Below are 19,017 nucleotides of genomic sequence, written 5' to 3'. Positions count from 1 at the left end.
TGCTTTTTCTAAGAGAGGCTGTCCTTTCAATATAGACTGTCAAAAGTTCAACAACACAAAGTCTTTTATCCACATTATAACTGGTAAAGGTGATAGGGAATAAGTGTCTGTTCTGGCCACCTTTTGCACTGGTTTGCTTCAAGAGAGAGGAGATATGGAATATATACTTTCCAGGCGATGCACGCATTTCCTCCAGAGATAACTTTTGAAGAGTCTGGGTTCTCTGTGCTGAGAGGAGTGCCATAAGCATGACTAGTTTCTGAGTGAGTTGCTTAAGTGACAAGTTTCCCGTGGTTGGATAAGTTTTTAAATAGTTGAGCACAATCTGTGGATTCCAAGTCTCAGTATAGCGAGGCAGGGCTGGTTTTTGATTGAATAAACCAGACATAAACCGTGACACTAGTGGGTGATCACCCACTTTTACGCCATCTATTTTGATGAAGGTTGACAAGGCACTCCGAGCAGTTGCTACCGCACTATATCCAACTGTTTTTGATTGGAATGACAGGAACTCCAAAACCTGTTGCAGGGTTGGGTTCATTGGACTGATAGAATTGTCACTACTAAACTTAACCCAGGCTGAAACATATGTATGATATTGCTTACGTGTCCCTGATCGCCATGATTCCAAGATGGTGTTCAAAGGCTCCCCTGTTACGCCTTGATTAATTAATGATGACTGGACACAAGACATCCATGAAGCTGAAGTTTGGGGAACAGAGGGTGAACTTCTTCTGGTTGATGGGGCAATGTTAGAGTCTTCTTGTGCATCTTGATTTTTACCGGTGGAGATTTCATTAACTGAAGCAGGAGTGGATACCAGAACTGTGTTGGCCAATGTGGGTAAACTAGGATGGCTGTTGTTTTGCTCTCTTATATGAACTGAAGGACTTTGACGATGAGACTAAACGGAGGAAAACAATGATAAGGTTATAGTGGGACGAATCTATAGTAAAGGCATCAATAGCTACTGCCCCTGGATCTGGTCTCCAGGCTATATAGTGGGTTGTCTTGTGGTTTAGCCTTGCCGCAAACATATCAATATCAGGCTCACCCAGCTTTGATTTTAATTCATTAAATGCAGTTTGGTCTAGCGACCATTCAGTATTACTACTGTGGAATTCACGGCTAGCCTTATCTGCTTCTGTGTTTAGTTTCCCTGGTAAGTGGGAAATTAATAGTGTTAGCTCTCGATCTATGCACCACATAAAGATTTCCCTGGTGATGTCATTGCAACTGCAAGATTTTGTACCGCCCATATTACGAATGTATGAAACAGCAGTAGTATTGTCACAAAGGATTTTTATGTGGCGATTCCGCATATGGTTGCAGAGGGCCTGCAAGGCGAGATGAATGGCCTTCAATTCCAAAAGGTTAATATGTAGTTGGGATTCTTGGTGTGACCATCTGCCACCCGCTACAGATGATGTGCCCTCAATCACCCCTCCCCAGCGCTTAAGAGAGCTGTCAGTCATGTGAGTTAAGTCTGAGGGTTTAGGCGTGATGGCTTTGGGGAGTTGATCAACATTGGTGATCCACCATGAAAGGTCCTGTTTTGCTAGAGGGGAGAGTGTCATTTTCCCCTCCAAGTCCCATCCATTGTTTTTTAGAGCATACGTCTTGTCATTTTCTAGAGACCTATGGAACAGAGGTGCATACTGAACTCCTTCAAAGGCTGAGACCATGAGGCCCACTACAGAGGCCACATCTGGAATTGGAATGGGTCCTTCCAGATGGGCTAGATTGTGACACTTGGATTTGATAATGGCTGCTTTTTGAGGGATCATAGAAATGATCATGTCCTTAGAGTTCAGTAAGAATCCCAGGAATTTGGCAATCTGGGTTGGTGTTGGGACACACTTTGATTCGTGAATTGTAAATCCCAGTTATCTAAGCAAAGCAAATGTTTCAGCCACAACTTGCTCTAATTAATGAGGTGTTTTTGCTAGCAAAAGGATGTCATCTATGCAGCCTACTATCAGATATCCTTTTGACCTCAGTGTTGCATATACTGGCTTCATGAGCTTTGTAAATACTCTAGGGGCCGATGCAAGGCCATTAGGTAAGCAGGTGAACTCATAAAGAGATCCTTTAAACTCAAATCTGAGAAATTTCCTGTGCTGGGGCTTTATGGGCACAGAATAATAAGCATCCTTGAGATCTAAAACTGCCATCCAATAGTCTTTTTTAAGTATCTGTACTGCTGACTGGAGAGATTCCATTTTAAAATGGTGATATGTGACATACTCATTCAATCTTTTAAGATTTAGGATGAGTCGATGAGACCCATCTTTCTTGGGCCGAGTAAAAACTGTGGATATGAATTCAGTGTCACAATGTGTAGTTTTGTTAATTACTCCCTTCTCTAGGAGTTTATTTATCTCTCCAGCAATGATGAGATCATCGCCGTTAGAAAAAGTAATATGTGGCACAGCTGACTGACATGGTGTGCTTTCAAATTCAATGAAATAGCCTGACACAATCTCAAGGATGCTTGGGTCTGTGGTAATAGACCTCCAGTTAGAGATGTGTTTAGCTATATTACCAGCAACAAAATTTGAAACAGCATTTACCGTGTTAGCTTCGTGGCTACTGAGATGACCTCTTGTTGTTTGTGTTGGACTTCTGGGAGTCCTTGTGTCGCCAGGGTTTGTAGGTTTGGCCCTTCAAGTTTTTTGACTGATTTCTGTGGGAAAAAGATCCCTTGGAGTTGTTGTTGTTAACATAGCCCGTTTGGGATCTGTGGGGTCCTCTATGACCTTGCACTTTGGCTCCAATTTTATTCACATCTCCTATGTCTTTCAACTGTTTTTGAAGGTCATCTCCAAACAACAAGTCAGTGAACGGCACATGAGGAGAACAGAGAGAGACATAATCTCTGCCAATATCAGGTGTCATGAGTTGCTTTCGCTGCATGTTAAGTTCATAGTTAACATGCGTCAGCAACGATAGAGCGTCGAGTCCAAACTGTTTTATCTGTTGAACCCCTTCCTGGTCTAGGCCTTTCTTCTCTGTCATGGACAGATCCGTCAAACGAGCGACTGGGATTATGCCTTTAACGAGGGCTTGCTGGATTTTGAACAGCTGCAAATCCCTCTTCTGCGTGGGCTCACGGAGCTTACGCCAGATGCCTGGATTTACCCTTGTGGGTTTAGCAGTATCGCAATTTTCCGGTCTAGCTTGGCGCTCAAGCTTTTCTTTCAGCAATTTATCTGGCAAACGGTTGCGGAACATCTTGTTAAGCAGTTTGGCGAGCTGTGGACTGTGAATACTTTTGCCAGTCAGGTCTTCAGACTCGTACTCCTTCTCCAAGTCCGCTAAACGTTCATCTTCCTCTGGCTCTTCCGCCTCGAGATCGCCATCTTCACCCTCTACTTTATCCATGAGAGTCTGAATGTCTTCTTCGTTCTCATGTTGGTCGCTCGAGGAGCTCGAGCTGTCTTTGGCGGGTTTCTTGGCGGGAAGACCGTGTTGATGTTCTCGGTCATCACTCAGCCGTTTACCTTTGCCTCCTCGAATTTATCGATTTTCTGTGACAAGGTCAGTATCGCTGACGAAAGGAGCGTTATGTCAGCGTGCGACATCGAAATGTTCGAATCGCTCACTGGGGCCTTGGCCGCCATGACACTTGGCGTGTCGAGATGTTTCTCTCCGGATATTCCGGCGTTGTTGTCCTCGTCTGGGTCATAAGCCAATAACTGGTCTTCGTTCGCCGATTCTGCGGATTCTTTTCCTCCAGACATGTTAACCGCAAGACGTAGAAAGGTCTAAACCACTCGAAAATAAGACCGCGAGAATAAACTTTATAGACTGCTTGCTCGGACAGCTAACTTGCACTAAGCTCGGATATCACATGCTTGCCATCGCACGTGACCTCCGATTGTATGCAAATGCCAGGTAAAATAAAATCCAGGCCCGCTCTGTCAGAATCTGTCAGCTGAAAACATGGCGACGCAGGTTAACGAAAAGTTGGCGGAATCTGTCCGCAATTATCCTTGTTTGTACGACAAAAAATCAGCAGACTTTAAAGACAAAAACAAGATCAAAGGCTCCTTCGAGCTACCTCATGGTATGTGGTAATTATTCTATGAAGTGCCGTCCTTTGCCTCTTTTGGAACTAAGAAGTGTTGCATTTGTAAGGTGTTAAGTTCAAAAGTGGATCATGTTAATAAGTAGCCATTAGTTGAGCATATTCATAGAAATAAGGTCTTCATCTAATATATATAACATTTGGACAGGAAACACTGGTAATCCTTTTTGTGTCTTTTTCTCTGTCTGGATTATGAACATCAGCAGTGCAAATATTGTTTTGACAATATTTGCACTGCACATATTTGCACTTCGTGAAGATTTCATCAGTTTGCACATCAGCACTGGATGTGTTAGGGTTTTGAACAAACTCACCCCACTCTTCATGGGTTGCAAAGTTATGCCATCTACCCCTACATTTTGCACTTTTATGCCTTCAGTTTTAAATAATTCATTAGTGTCTACAAGATATTTGGCTGCATCTAATACTTTGTTAGGTCTGACAGTCTGAAACTGATAGTGATGCTTGTAACCAAGTCGCCTTTTAAGTTTTATTGGAATGGTCTGTGATTTGCTTCTTGGCCTTGGGAGACAATGAACAGTTGAATTTACATCACTTGGCACATTGACAATGTTTCCATGAATAGACAATTGACCACCCCGAGGTAGTTCACGGATTTGCATGAAAGGTATACGAGGTGATATTTATTAGTCGCTCTTCTAGTGATGTGAAATTCAATACATTAAGCTTATAAGGAAAACCCATCTTATTGGCTTTAGAACAGCTGGGTAACCTACCTTGTTTTAGACCTTTTTTCTTGCAAGTTAGACAATTGCTTTTTCAGACTTTTTAGACTTTTTTTTATTGCAAGTCATGCAGCTCCATTCAGTGTCATTGACACTTTTAAAACCAGTAAGACAGGACTCAACAATGTCTAGTGAACATGGTGAGCACTTGAACCAGTACAATTGGTCACAACAAGTGCATACATATTCTGGGCCACATGCAATGTTTTTGTAAAACAAATTTATCATAGAAATTGCATCGTACTTATTTTCTTGTGGCTGCAACTCATGACTGCTACATGTTAGTAGCGACACACTTGCCAGAGTCTCAGCCTTTTGTCTTTTTATTACCGACTGTTTGGTTATTTGCCTTATGTGCTGTGGGTTGTCTGATTTTCGTTTTCTGAAGGAGCGCTGCTCAATTTCTCTGACATGTTTTGGGTTCAATTTTGTTCTTTTAGCAGTCTGGTGTTTCTTGTTCCTAGATTTTTGCTATTAATGTTGCAGCCTTGTAGTCGTTTTTGATACCCATTTATTCTAAAGTTATCATCAGCTCTTCTGTCTTTCATGTATTCTCTCGTGTATTTTCTTCTGTAAGCTTTACGTGTTTCACTGTTATCAACTGGTTTGTTTTCATCTGCATTTTTTGTTTGTTTGCTGTTGTCTCTTATCTCCATTGTTCTGTTTTCGACTATGAAAACATAATGAAATTCATCTAGGTATCCAATGTAAATGTTTAGGGCATTTGTAACATTCACTGGCTCAACAACAGTAACTGGAGAAAAAGTTGGATTTGATTCAGCAATATGAATTGATAAATTAAGTCAATTGACAACAGCTTGAATTATGATAGCATCAGCCCATGTTCCTTGACATGACATTCTTTCCAAATAACCTTGCCAAGAATGCTCAGTTTTACTCTCTATAAATTGTTCAGGGTGATTCATTAAATACTAAATGTTAACACTGCGCACATAGAAATGACCCTGAGGATTTCCATAGAGTTGATGTGATACAGCCCTAAAAAAGCAATCACCATCTCCTCCAACATCAAATGTAGTTCTGCCTAACTGAGACAATCTGAATTCTAATAATCAGACAGAATTTTTGGGTGATATAAAAGGTACTGATTTGCAATACTCATTTGCAGGACCAGGATTTGACTCCATATCTTCACTCAGTGATATGATTCTGCTCAAAAAATGATATGTTTTCATTTGGAGCTGCCTTAATTTTCTGAAAATATTACCTTCAGCTATCATACAAAACCAAGGCAAGTTTTTATGCTTTGGAGTCCTTGTTCGAAAAATACACAAGCTTAAACTTTGTCTAATGAAATACTTCTTTGAGGATTTCTTTCTTTTTTTTTTTTTTGCCATTAGAAAGTCTGGTAACCATTTTGTAAGAAATTCTGGAGGGTTCTCTTTCACGTGTCATTCTAAACTGAGGATGGGAGACAATGGTAGCCCTTGAGTTCCATACATCCACATTTTTATCTGCATTTCTGTCCTGACAATTACTTGACAACTGAAGTGGTATTTTATTTTGATTTTCAAACTGCTCGGGTATTGTAGGATTACCTTCGATAATCAATTGCTCCTGACCTTGGTGTATTTCAGGTGGTATTCAGGTAACAGATCATCTGTTTGGCATTTGTTTGTTGTTTGATATTTTGTATTTGTTATGGCATTTGTTATTTGGCGTATATGTATTTAGCATTTGTTTGGCAGTTGTGTTCAATTTCTACAGCTTGTCACAGTTGTGGCATTTAAGTCTCAGCGAGAGGGGAACTTGACGAAAGCTTCATCGATCTCCTTTGTCATGTGACATTTTCCGAACAAGTTCCTCGCGAATTGCCAAATATTAAAAGCGCATTTAATTTTAAATCATACGTCCTGCGAGTAGTTTTAGAAAATTCAAAATGCAATACAGCAGAAGGAGGGCAGCTTACCTTTTTCCCCAGACCATAAAGCATTCATTCCGAATAGTTCGTTTTGTGCATTCTATTCCTCGTTGTCCAAATGTATCTTGGAGACATCGTAACTTTTAAGACTTTAAAACCCATTTCTTTCCACTCGAGCTTTCTTGAGCACATTTCCTGTTCGTTTGTGAGGTCTTCAAAAGTGTATTTTGACCAAACATGGAGCGAAAGGAAGGAAAACTCGCCTTGACAATTTTTGCGTCGGACTCGACACAACAGACGCCATTTTGTAAACATGTATTGCCACCTTTGTCCCACCCGCTCCCCCCACATATATGAACATAAAACATTGACACGACTTTGTGGACAAAACCAAACCTAGTATGGGGGACAGGGGGAAACGTGTTTAATTCATTTTTAATGCGGATTTAATGCATAAATTAATTGTTTAACGGAAATGGAGTGACCAATCCAACCATCACTATACCTCATGGTATGAAGTACATACCATGAGGTAAAAAGGTTGACTTGGAGAGATGTAGCAAAGGAGGTTGGATTAGAGAATGGTAAGTGATACACGTTCGAATGACCTTTCTCGGTTTTCTTTGTGTTTGTCTTGCATAAGCAATCTTCGATTTCTACGGTTTAACGGTAGCAACAATCCAATTTCGACTTCATTATCCGCCGTCTTTGATTCCTGAGAGGTGAACTGCGCCTGCGCAATTGCCATCCTTATGCTTATGCTTCTGTAACCCCGTTTCACACATATTTTTCTTATGCTTATGCTTATGTCAGTGTGAACCAGCCCTTAAGCTTGCTTGATCCAATCAAGGATATACCAAATCTTTACATGCAGAGACGTTTTCAAAGTGCTTGTTAAAAGACACATCATAAAACTGCACTCACCCGTCGAAACTTACCACGCCTAAGCAATGCTGCCACTACTCCTTACCACCCAACTTCCCTTAACCACCACATGTTCCTCCCGGCTAACACTACATTACGTCGCTGTCACGCGGTGCCTTCGCTCTGTGTTTTGCCAAAACCTGTCAGGAAAAACTCACCAAGGTAAGGAGTAATTCCTAAGCATTAAGTACAATATTTCATTGATCCTTCCTTGCTAATACTTTTTTTTTCCTTGCAAACACTGCCATTTTGTAAATGCGAATTTTCATGTGTAATTCGGCGATCAGCTTCAGCTAATCGTAACCGTGTAAATGCGAAGTGAGTCAAATTTCAAAAATACTCCAGCTGTTCTTATGATATTGCGGGTAGATGCCTCCAAATTGAAAAGCCTAACGTCTTCTACTTGTGGATATGCTAGCAAAGCAAACAAAAGCAAAGAAACGTGTATTCCGACGAATGAAAGTCAAAGTAAGAGCTGCTGTGTGTTGATTTCCGAAGGACATGAAAGGTCAAAGGGTCGCCCGTGTTACTCAAGTGACCTGTTTTGAAAATATTCTCAGAATTCGCCGTTTTAGTTAACCCATTTTTTCTTCGCCTGATGTGTAATTGAAATGATTAATCTTCCCTGGAGTGTAGTGTCGTTGGGTGAAGCCATGTACCAGAGTGCTTTTTTGAGCCTTGAATTTCGTCTAGACACGGGTAAAAATTGTGCTTGCGTGACCACCGTTACTTGTAGCGTAAATTACGCGTAAAAGGCCTTTTCTTACACATGTTTTACTATACAGCTTTTCAATTGCCTTAGCTGAATTTTTTATATGTTGTAAAACAATAACAGGGCTTTGCAAAAATGTATTTTTCATTTACGATTTCGCTGTACCAAGGTACGAAAATTGCCTTCAAAAATGCCCTATTTTTAGGTTGTTTTCAAAGTGCAAAAAGTAGCAATTTTCGGGCGCTCCTAACCCGAAGTAAAAATGCATTTCTTGGCAATATTTTTACATCGTTTTGTTTTAGTTGTGATACCAAACATACATGTAAAAGATAATTTTAATAGACCGAGCCGTCTTTCTCTGAGACTGATGTGAATATGTCCAAATTTTCGGCTGAATTTATTGCGGAAGCGCGAAAACAGTAATTCTCCTTTTTGTTGGATTCCTCAAAATCAAATACTCTCTGGCAAGTTTTGGTCTTATTTTCGAAAATAGTTCACCAAAGGGTTTCTCCTGGCAAAATATGAAGAAATCCGTGATTTCAGATTTAAAAATCAATTCTCGATGTTTACGGTCCCCTGGTCTTAAGCTATTTAAGAATGGCTGACTGTTAGGATTGAGAAATGCCGGTCAACGACCCATATGGCAAATTGCTCATATTTTGCCCAAAGATACCCTTAGGTGACCCAATTCTAAAAATCATATTTAAAGGTTCCAGCGAATTTTTATTTTTCAGAAATTCGCAAAAATTTGAAAGCGCGGTCAAAGTGCGGTTTTTCGTGTAATAAAATGACAGAAATAAGGTGCGAGGACGAAGCGCTGCTTAAGTCTTAAAATAATTTCAATTGACTTCAAACTTCACACAAATGTGGAACAACCACTCTAATTTATTCCTCGTTTTAAACTAATCTCGGAGATGTTGATATAATGGTTTTCCGAATCATTTTAAAAACACCTATGAAGCGTGTGAAAAATAACGGCAAAATATAGCTCATGTTTAACAGCATCAAAATGCATCTGGTACCTCTCTTTCCGATTATTTTACTCTACAGCCTTAAAATATTATTATTAAACATATACAATGCCAAGTTTCATGCTCGAACTCGCAGTATTTCCCTTTGAGAAAAACGAAAATCTATGTCAATGTGTTGGGCGCAAATAACACAATAATTATACACGAACAAGAGACAAATCAATTTCAACGGCGAAAGTAAAAGGCTGTCATCAATTAAAATCCTGTCAATTTACTGCTATCAGTAGAAACATAATGTCCACTACATAAAAACTGTTTTTAGACGTTTTCGGAACATTGCGCGTTAACTTTGTTTGATTTCCTGTCCGCCGTCATGTCTAGTTTGTCATCGCGTGTATTTCCTTAATGTAAACAACACTGTCAATGGTTGTCATAACAAACGCAAGAGATTTCCTGGAACCTTAATGTTTTCGATTCAGCAAAACGCTTTAAGTTCGTTAAGACACAATAATGGGCCAACTTGGAATGCTGTTTAGCATTAAGGACGTTAAAGGACTGTAAATTAATCGAGTTGAAATATCTTGAAGCAAATCAAAATCGCGCCCTTACTCTAACTTGGTGAACAGCCGATCTCCGTTCAAGTTCAAGACGTCGAGAGGTTAATCCGGCAGTGTATCACCGGTGCAACAACAAAAATCAAACCGAGGTCATCAAAAGTGTAAGTTTAAAAGTGTAGTGGCAAGTTTCAAATAAGTTTCGCCTATATAAATTGGAAACAAGAAGTGAAACGGTCTGACCCGAAACAAATAAACAAAATATTAATACGACTGATTTAATCCGAAAATGTTACAGAAAACATACCTAAAAGCCGTCGATTCCCCTCAATACTTAAAGAGTCCAAGCTTTCTGCTGTAAGAATCAGGGGCCTCGTGGATCTGTTTTTACTATATCGGCAACCATGCTGCGGTGTTGATATTCGAGACCGGCTTAGTAAAAGTTGTCACACAACCGTACGAGCAGCCCAGTCACGCTTTCACTGCTCTTGCGCAAATGTTCAACATTTCGCGATTTCCATAAACCGATTACAAGTTTAAAGTAGTGACAGTAGATTGAAATGCGCTTGTTTAAGCTGTCCTATCCAGGAGCAATTATCTCTTGTTCTTGAATGGCTCTTAGCTGTAGCTACAGTCCGGCGGAGAGGGGGGACACAGGGATCACTAAGTTAAATAATTTTGAGTTTAGCTCCGCTGAGTCAATTACCTGTTGGCGCGCATATTGCATTGACCTTGTACAGGTGGGAAAACAGTTCAACCGGAAAAGCCTGTTGCACATTGTAATTTAGCGTTGTCCAACACGCAATCGGTCTAGTTGTAATGCTAATCGTATTTGATAAAATCTCAAGTTTTCTTTCGACACATACTGGGGTGACATACTACTAGATGGGCGTGGCCGGGAGCCACGAGTCAAGTCAGTCAACTCCCAAAGCTTAACAGAAGAGTGATAGTGAACCACTGGTGGAAGGACTGCAGATTGTCCCTACGGTTTACCCTGATAGGCCTCTGTGTTATTCTAATGAACTGATGCTGTTACAATGATACTGTTTAGCTTTATGATCATGCTAATGGTTAAGGGTTTCTTTTTCAGTATAAAAGAATCATAAATAAGTAGTTCTTTGTGAAAAACTATTTTAAGGAAAGTAGGCTGTTCGCAATATCTATGTTCTAGAATGATTAGTTTGTTAAGGCACTGTTGCGCTGCGTCTGCACGTAGTGTCGGAAACAAAGTACATTAGATCATCTGTTTTTAAGGGCCCATTAACCGATTCATGCGCGCGCTCGCGCGCGTTCCTAAGGAGGTGAAATTTCACTTCCGGTCACTTACGTCAGCCTGAGTACGGAAAATAAAACAACTCAAAAACTTGCAAATTTGCTTACATTTTAGATGTTTTTCTTTGTGTTTCGCAAAATGCAAAGTAAAAAAAGTACAAGCAAAGACAAAATAAGGGAAAGACAGAAAAACAAGAGCAATAGAAAGAGAAAAACTAACTCCGTGTGGCTTTGTTTGATCTTACCGAAGTGCGCTGGTAATGTAAATTGCGCACGCGCTGATAGGGTAACTTTCAATATATATTGGGTGCACTTCCGGTTTCTTTAAATGCTAAAGGAAACGCGGTTTTAAATTAAATCCAGCCTTTTTCGACGAATTTCGATTAAAGCCAACGTTGGCAACATAGCTATGCATTTCTTTTTCGAAATCATGCTTTTTTCAGAAAATTACGAATTTTTCAATATTTTGAAATGCTTTCAAAATCTGACCTTTCAGAAATGAAACAAAATCGATGCATAGCGTAATGAGGATTTAAATTAAAATATCAAATCAATGAAAAAAATCCCGAGAAAGTAATTTGCCTGGGAGCCTTTGCATTTTTTCTGTATTAGTCACATGACCATGGGCGCGGCCTGATGACGTCATCACTAGTATTACTGATCATGAAAAAGTTAAAACACATGAAATAACTCTGAAGTAACTAAAAATGACGAGGTTATATGAGAATAAATTTTCCCTAGCAAAGGCTCGAAAAGATCGGTTAATGGGCCCTTAAGTTGATAAAGGTAAATTAATCGCTTCAGCGAATTTGGAAAGGGTGACGATTCTAACCTCGTTCCCAGAGAGGTTGACACGATTTGGCCGTTAGTTTTTCCTCTAAAGGGTCTTTCTCGTCTACTCCCTCTCCCTCTCTACAAGAGAGATGCAAGAGATGTTGCTAAATATCGAAGAAACCAAACACCGACAGTTCCTAAGAATACTTCCGGCAAGTGCAGTTGTTAGCAAAATACTTCAGAAGCGCCGAGGATGGAGCTTTTCCGGGCAGGAGTGAGAGAGGTATATCTACTTCCATGTCTTCGCAACCGCACCGTAGCATAGGCAGTTTCAGGTTCTTTAGGCTAATGCGGAATTTTGCTATAAGATACAATTTCTGCTGGTCACTGACTGCCCTGAAAGCCTAACCCTCTTTTAAAGCAACAAGGACTTCTTGGTGACCTATTGTGGCTTTGAGTTAAGCGCCAACACTTGCTCCAAGCAGGGTTTGTAGCTCATTTTGGCAAAGGTCATAGGGAAAGTCTCTCCACGGACTGAGTACATTTCTCCAGAGACAAGTGCCTCTCTAAAGTGGACAGCATATGAAAGACACGAATGCAGCCGCCTTGAAGACATTAATACATCCCTGTCGTACATAGTTTCTATCCTCTATCCATGGAAACATCAGCAGACGCTTCCTCGGTCACACCCGTTGACGATGGCACTGATGTTAAGGTCGCAGTGTTCGTACCTTTTTAGAAAATGACCTTAAGTCTCTTTCAGAGAACGATGCTTCCAGCAGAAATGAAGAAAGAGCGATGTCTGACTAAATAGCAAAAGAAACCCTTAGCCATTAGCATGATCATAAAGCTAAACAATATCATTGTAACAGCATCAGTTCATTAGAATAACACAGAGGCCTATCAGGGTAAACCGTAGGGACAATCTGCAGTCCTTCCACCAGTGGTTCACTATCACTCTTCTGTTAAGCTTTGGGAGTTGACTGACTTGACTCGTGGCTCCCGGCCACGCCCATCTAGTAGTATGTCACCCCAGTATGTGTCGAAAGAAAACTTGAGATTTTATCAAATACGATTAGCATTACAACTAGACCGATTGCGTGTTGGACAACGCTAAATTACAATGTGCAACAGGCTTTTCCGGTTGAACTGTTTTCCCACCTGTACAAGGTCAATGCAATATGCGCGCCAACAGGTAATTGACTCAGCGGAGCTAAACTCAAAATTATTTAACTTAGTGATCCCTGTGTCCCCCCTCTCCGCCGGACTGTAGCTACAGCTAAGAGCCATTCAAGAACAAAAAATAATTGCTCCTGGATAGGACAGCTTAAAAAAGCGCATTTCAATCTACTGTCACTACTTTAAACTTGTAATCGGTTTATGGAAATCGAGAAATGTTGAACATTTGCGCAAGAGCAGTGAAAGCGTGACTGGGCTGCTCGTGCGGTTGTGTGACAACTTTTACTAAGCCGGTCTCGAATATCAGAGCCGCAGCATGGTTGCCGATATAGTAAAAACAGATCCATGAGGCCCCTGATTCTTACACCAGAAAGCTTGGGCTCTTTAAGGCAATGTGGAGTGGTATTGAGGGGAATCGACGGCTTTTAGGTATGTTTAATTGTAAATTAATCGTAAATTAACTGTAGAGTTTTTAAATTCGTGATTATCTAAATTAGAATGTAATATTATTAATTTTAGTATATTAGTATTTAATTGTAGTATTGTACCATATTGCCTTCGAAAAGCCCCCATGCCGAAAGATAGTAAGGGATGTAGGTATGTATGTTTTCTGTAACATTTTCGGATTAAATTAGTCGTATTAATATTTTGTTTATTTGTTTCGGGTCAGACCGTTTCACTTCTTGTTTCCAATTTATATAGGCGAAACTTATTTGAAACTTGCCACTACACTTTTAAACTTACACTTTTGATGACCTCGGTTTGATTTTGTTGTTGGACCGGTGATACACTGCCGGATTAACCTCTCGACTTCTTGAACTTGAACGAAGATCGGCCGTTTACCAAATTAGAATAAGGGCGCGATTTTGATTTGCTTCAAGATCGATATTTCAACTCGATTAATTTACAGTCCTTTAACGTCCTTAATGCTAAACAGCATTCCAAATTAACCCATTATTGCGTCTTAACGAACTTAAAGCGTTTTGCTGAATCGAAAACATTAAGGTTCCAGGAAATCTCTTGCGTTTGTTATGACAACCATTGACAGTGTTGTTTACATTAAGGAAATACACGCGATGACAAACTAGACATGACGGCGGACAGGAAATCAAACAAAGTTAACGCGCAATGTTCCGAAAACGTCTAAAAACAGTTTTTATGTAGTGGACATTATGTTTCTACTGATAGCAGTAAATTGACAGGATTTTAATTGATGACAGCCTTTTACTTTCGCCGTTGAAATTGATTTGTCTCTTGTTCGTGTATAATTATTGTGTTATTTGCGCCCAACACATTGACATAGATTTTCGTTTTTCTCAAAGGGAAATACTGCGAGTTCGAGCATGAAACTTGGCATTGTATATGTTTAATAATAATATTTTAAGGCTGTAGAGTAAAATAATCGGAAAGAGAGGTACCAGATGCATTTTGATGCTGTTAAACATGAGCTATATTTTGCCGTTATTTTTCACACGCTTCATAGGTGTTTTTAAAATGATTCGGAAAACCATTATATCAACATCTCCGAGATTAGTTTAAAACGAGGAATAAATTAGAGTGGTTGTTCCACATTTGTGTGAAGTTTGAAGTCAATTGAAATTATTTTAAGACTTAAGCAGCGCTTCGTCCTCGCACCTTATTTCTGTCATTTCATTACACGAAAAACCGCACTCTGACCGCGCTTTCAAATTTTTGCGAATTTCTGAAAAATAAAAATTCGCTGGAACCTTTAAATATGATTTTTAGAATTGGGTCACCTAAGGGTATCTTTGGGCAAAATATGATCGATTGGCCAAATGGGTCGTTGACCGGCGTTTCTCGATCCTAACTGTCAGCCATTCTTAAGTTTCGAGGTAAAAATCGTTTCCCAAGGATTATGGATAGATACATAAATTAAAAAGACGTTAAAAGGCCTTTACAAAATTCGTGTATTCGGTCTTAAATGGACTTATATAGTTTCAGGGGTTTTAATACTTTGTGAGAGACACCGACAATTTTGTCTTATTGCAGTCTGTGGACCAATGTTTACCTCGCCCTTTGGCGGAAACAAGCTGACTGGAGTTCTTGGTTCATCTGTCAACTTCACTTGGGCGTTTCATGGAGGAAACCTGGAGAGAGTTGAGTGGGGAACAAAACACGATGGTTCTGTTAAAATTGAAGATGTTCTGGTTTCCATAAACATGCTCCAAACCACTGTTATACAGAATTCTCCATACAGTGGACGTGTGAGTGGAGAATGGAATGGAATTAGTCCTGGACAGGTCACTTTCAGACTGAGCTCAATCCAGAAAGCAGATGAAAGGTTCTATATTTGCCAACTCACATCTCAAAAACTTGCTGTACAAATTGCTTATGATACTGTTCAGTTGCTTGTTGTGGGTAAGTGAACAAAATTAAAGGTAAATCTCCTGACCAATTTCTCCCCCAAACTCTGTTTTCTATTTTCAATATACTATTTAAAACTTAGAGATTGTACTGATAGTAGCTTCAAACTTCGATCCGATATGTTGAAGGAGTAAGTTGCTGTTTTTGGGAATTTGCAGTTTCGTGTTTTAAATAAGTACAAGTCAGTTCATTTTTTATGGTGTTTTATAACTTACTATAACCTGTAAGTGCAAGTAATTCATACTCCCAACATTTATTGCATGATATAAGTGTGCATTGAATATGTGGTACATATAATTAACATACAGTACCACAGGCGGCCCAAGCTCTCAATGTTATCCTTTTGTTTTTTCCTTTTTATGCCAATGTTCAGGCTAACGTGACATATGGCATGTACTATTACATAACGACCGAATTTGACCACGCGAAACATGACTCACGCCTTGCAGTATATGGAGTTGTTGTGTTACAACGGTTTGAATTTATAAAGGTTTGTATGGAAATGCAACGGCTTTGCTTGAAAAGCCAATTATTCTTATATTTTGTGAATAAAATCTACTTACCCTGTTGCTGTGTTGTATTCTTTGTTGTTTGCCAGCTCCTCGGGCCGATCTAACGCGATTTCAGCGAGTTATCGTTCTGTGGGTTTCCACTACTAGAAGAAAGACAAGGCCGGACACTGATTTCCGGAGTGCCCGCCGCTCGAAGCGAATAAATCCACTGAAAATAACCCTGCCGGCTCGGTTCCTCCGTAGAATGGAAGAAGAGATGTTGAAGTTCCATGTCAGTTCTCTCGCTACGCGATTCCATCCACAACGCCTTCGCAACGATACATTTATTTCGAGATTGCTTCGCTCGCAAACTCGAAAACAGCCGCGTCACAAAAGTTAGGACACTTTCGCGGTGTTGGTTAACTATAATTAGCCCGACCGGGGGTAGTCAGCAACGATTTGTCAACGGTCAAACCAAAATGCTCCCCGGGTAACCGGGCACTCCCTTTATGGGTTTGACAACTAAAGCACGAGGGTACCCGGGGAGCATTTTGGTTTGACCGTTGACAAATCGTTGCTGACTACCCCCGGTCGGGCTAATTATAGTTAACCAACACCGCGAAAGTGTCCTAACTTTTGTGACGCGGCTGTTTTCGAGTTTGCGAGCGAAGCAATCTCGAAATAAATGTATCGTTGCGAAGGCGTTGTGGATGGAATCGCGTAGCGAGAGAACTGACATGGAACTTCAACATCTCTTCTTCCATTCTACTGAGGAACCGAGCCGGCAGGGTTATTTTCAGTGGATTTATTCGCTTCGAGCGGCGGGCACTCCGGAAATCAGTGTCCGGCCTTGTCTTTCTTCTAGTAGTGGAAACCCACAGAACGATAACTCGCTGAAATCGCGTTAGATCGGCCCGAGGAGCTGGCAAACAACAAAGAATACAACACAGCAACAGGGTAAGTAGATTTTATTCACAAAATATAAGAATAATTGGCTTTTCAAGCAAAGCCGTTGCATTCCCATACAAACCTTTATAAATTCAAACCGTTGTAACACAACACCTCCATATGCTGCAAGGCGGGAGTCATGTTTCGCGTGGTCAAATTCGGTCGTTATGTAATAGTACATGCCATATGTCACGTTAGCCTGAACATTGGCATAAAAAGGAAAAAACAAAAGGATAACATTGAGAGCTTGGGCCGCCTGTGACGGTACCAGAAGTATATAGCCCCGAAGCGTATAACTCCGATCCAATGCTGTCTTTTTTAGCGAACCAATCAAAATTTGCTTCCTAACAATGGAGTGTTGACTACTGTTATGTCACAGTTTGTCATTTCTGCCGAAGCAATAGCGGACACATTTGTCTGCTAACCTTGTAGAGGAGCTTTCCACGCTGAATGCTACATGTATGATGATTTTTCTTGAAATGACTGTATATTCGTAAGCAACAGACTGGTTTTCTTTTCAAGCGAATCCGCTACACTCCGGCTCCCATTCGCTTTTGTAACCAAACATTTTTGTGGCTCGTTCCGTCGACGAGACAGATTAGTACTGTCAACTTGTGCCTTGCAGAACGGACTTGACAGGGAGAAAAGCTTGGGAGAGCTCAAGCGGCCATTCGTTACTTTAGTGTCAGAGATAAAGGGCAGTTTGCACAATATAACAGTAAGATCTGAAATTCAGGAGAACCATATGATTTAGAACAAAATACGTAACTAAATTGAGTTATCTAGAAAAGAAACTTCTTAACATTTAAATCCTCAAGATCCGTTAAAGGGTATTGCTAAACACGTAAGCAACAATGGAATTAGTAGCCCATGCGATAAATTTCACAGCAATGATACCCTTTGGGATCACCTGGCTTATCTTGGTTGGGCAGTCTGTATGTTGTGGTGGTGGTGAGGATAATGATAAAGAAGAGGAAGTTGCCCTTACTCAACGAAACACAGCTATCCGCTGGACTTGCACTTGAATTCTTTTTTTCGTTGACAAGTACCAATTTAGTACTTATAATCACATTGACTTAGTAAGTCCATTATAATGAGAATTGTCTTTCATTTTGAGATCAGCATAAGGCTGCTGTTCAAACAACATGTCCGCGTAAAGGTTGAGTCGTGTTCGTGACACCTCCCACTACCGGAGCGGTTGAACTGATATCACCAAGTCTCGGATTCAAATTCCAATGAAGTATGATATTTTTAGCCTCTCTTGGTAATACCTTATTTACATGGTACGTGTTGCAACTGTTGTAACGAAGTGAACACCTAATTCCCCTTTGGTTGTAGAAGTTCAGAATTACATGTGACTCGTATATTGGCGTACTTAATTACATGATGTGTGACACGCACCCGGCCAGGCCGACAAGATTATACATGATACAACATGGTTCTATGTAAAAAGAGGGATATGACTCAAGTAAAGCACAAATGTATAGGAATAGTATTACATGGTCCCACGGCAAATCTAATATTGTTCACTTAATGTTACTGGTCGTTTTGATCGTTCCTCGATTCTCTGCGTTGTTGGCTGAGCAGCAAGTGGTACAGGACAATGTTGCTTATCATTTACTGTTTCTCTGTCTGTTTTCCTATTACTGGGCATGCTGCTTTCGTTTGACAACTCCAATGGATATACTTTACAGTGTCTCTAAAGGTCTTGAAAGCTCTTTTTCCACAGCGTATACTCTTAAAGACACATATCTCACTGATCCGTCTTTCCCTGTGTGTAAATTACCAACCACACCTACTTTCAGATGGTTGCGTGGTGTGTCATCATGTATGAGAACAACGTCTCCTATAACGATGTCTCCTGTTTTCTTGTTTGATGTTTTCTTTCGGTAATAGTGATGTTCGCGCAGACTCCTTGGATATTCCGGTTGCTATCGTGTCCCGATGGCTTGTATTACTTTCTTGTAATACTTTGCTCTTTTCGTTAGTTCTTTAACTGAAAATTGAGATAGGACATAGTCAGGATCAGGAGCCGTATATGTATTTGGGGACGGAAACCGTAAGTCTTGGAATCCACGCGCGCCTATGA

The 19,017-nt window shown here is 40.3% G+C and overlaps 2 protein-coding genes and 3 pseudogenes across 3 annotated transcripts in view; 2 read left to right on the top strand and 3 right to left on the bottom strand.

The window, feature by feature from the left end:
* The window catches only part of LOC149114197 (uncharacterized), a 1,241-nt gene extending 374 nt beyond the window's left edge, over window positions 1-867 (bottom strand). The window contains exon 1 of the mRNA XM_089287611.1: window positions 1-867. This exon is cut by the window's left edge and continues 374 nt beyond it. Within this exon, the coding sequence (XP_089143737.1) occupies window positions 1-694 (694 nt within the window). The 5' untranslated portion in view covers window positions 695-867.
* Window positions 1-19,017, top strand: part of LOC110046797 (uncharacterized) — a 233,244-nt gene that overhangs the window by 13,159 nt on the left and 201,068 nt on the right. The window contains exon 2 of the mRNA XM_089287542.1: window positions 15,115-15,483. Within this exon, the coding sequence (XP_089143668.1) occupies window positions 15,126-15,483 (358 nt within the window). The 5' untranslated portion in view covers window positions 15,115-15,125. The remainder of the gene's footprint in view (window positions 1-15,114; window positions 15,484-19,017) is intronic.
* The window catches only part of LOC110046813 (usherin-like), a 260,713-nt pseudogene that overhangs the window by 170,454 nt on the left and 71,242 nt on the right, over window positions 1-19,017 (top strand). The window lies entirely within an intron of this gene.
* LOC149114196 (uncharacterized) lies at window positions 2,590-3,800 on the bottom strand (annotated as a pseudogene).
* LOC149114195 (uncharacterized) lies at window positions 5,259-6,643 on the bottom strand (annotated as a pseudogene).

The sequence above is a fragment of the Orbicella faveolata genome, unplaced genomic scaffold, assembly GCF_042242905.1.
Source record: "Orbicella faveolata isolate gen_17 unplaced genomic scaffold, um_ofav_v1 contig_14, whole genome shotgun sequence".
In the NCBI taxonomy this organism is placed as follows: domain Eukaryota; kingdom Metazoa; phylum Cnidaria; class Anthozoa; order Scleractinia; family Merulinidae; genus Orbicella; species Orbicella faveolata.
The sequence above is the reverse complement of the archived record's forward strand: the minus strand, read 5'-3'. Positions and strand labels throughout refer to the sequence as shown.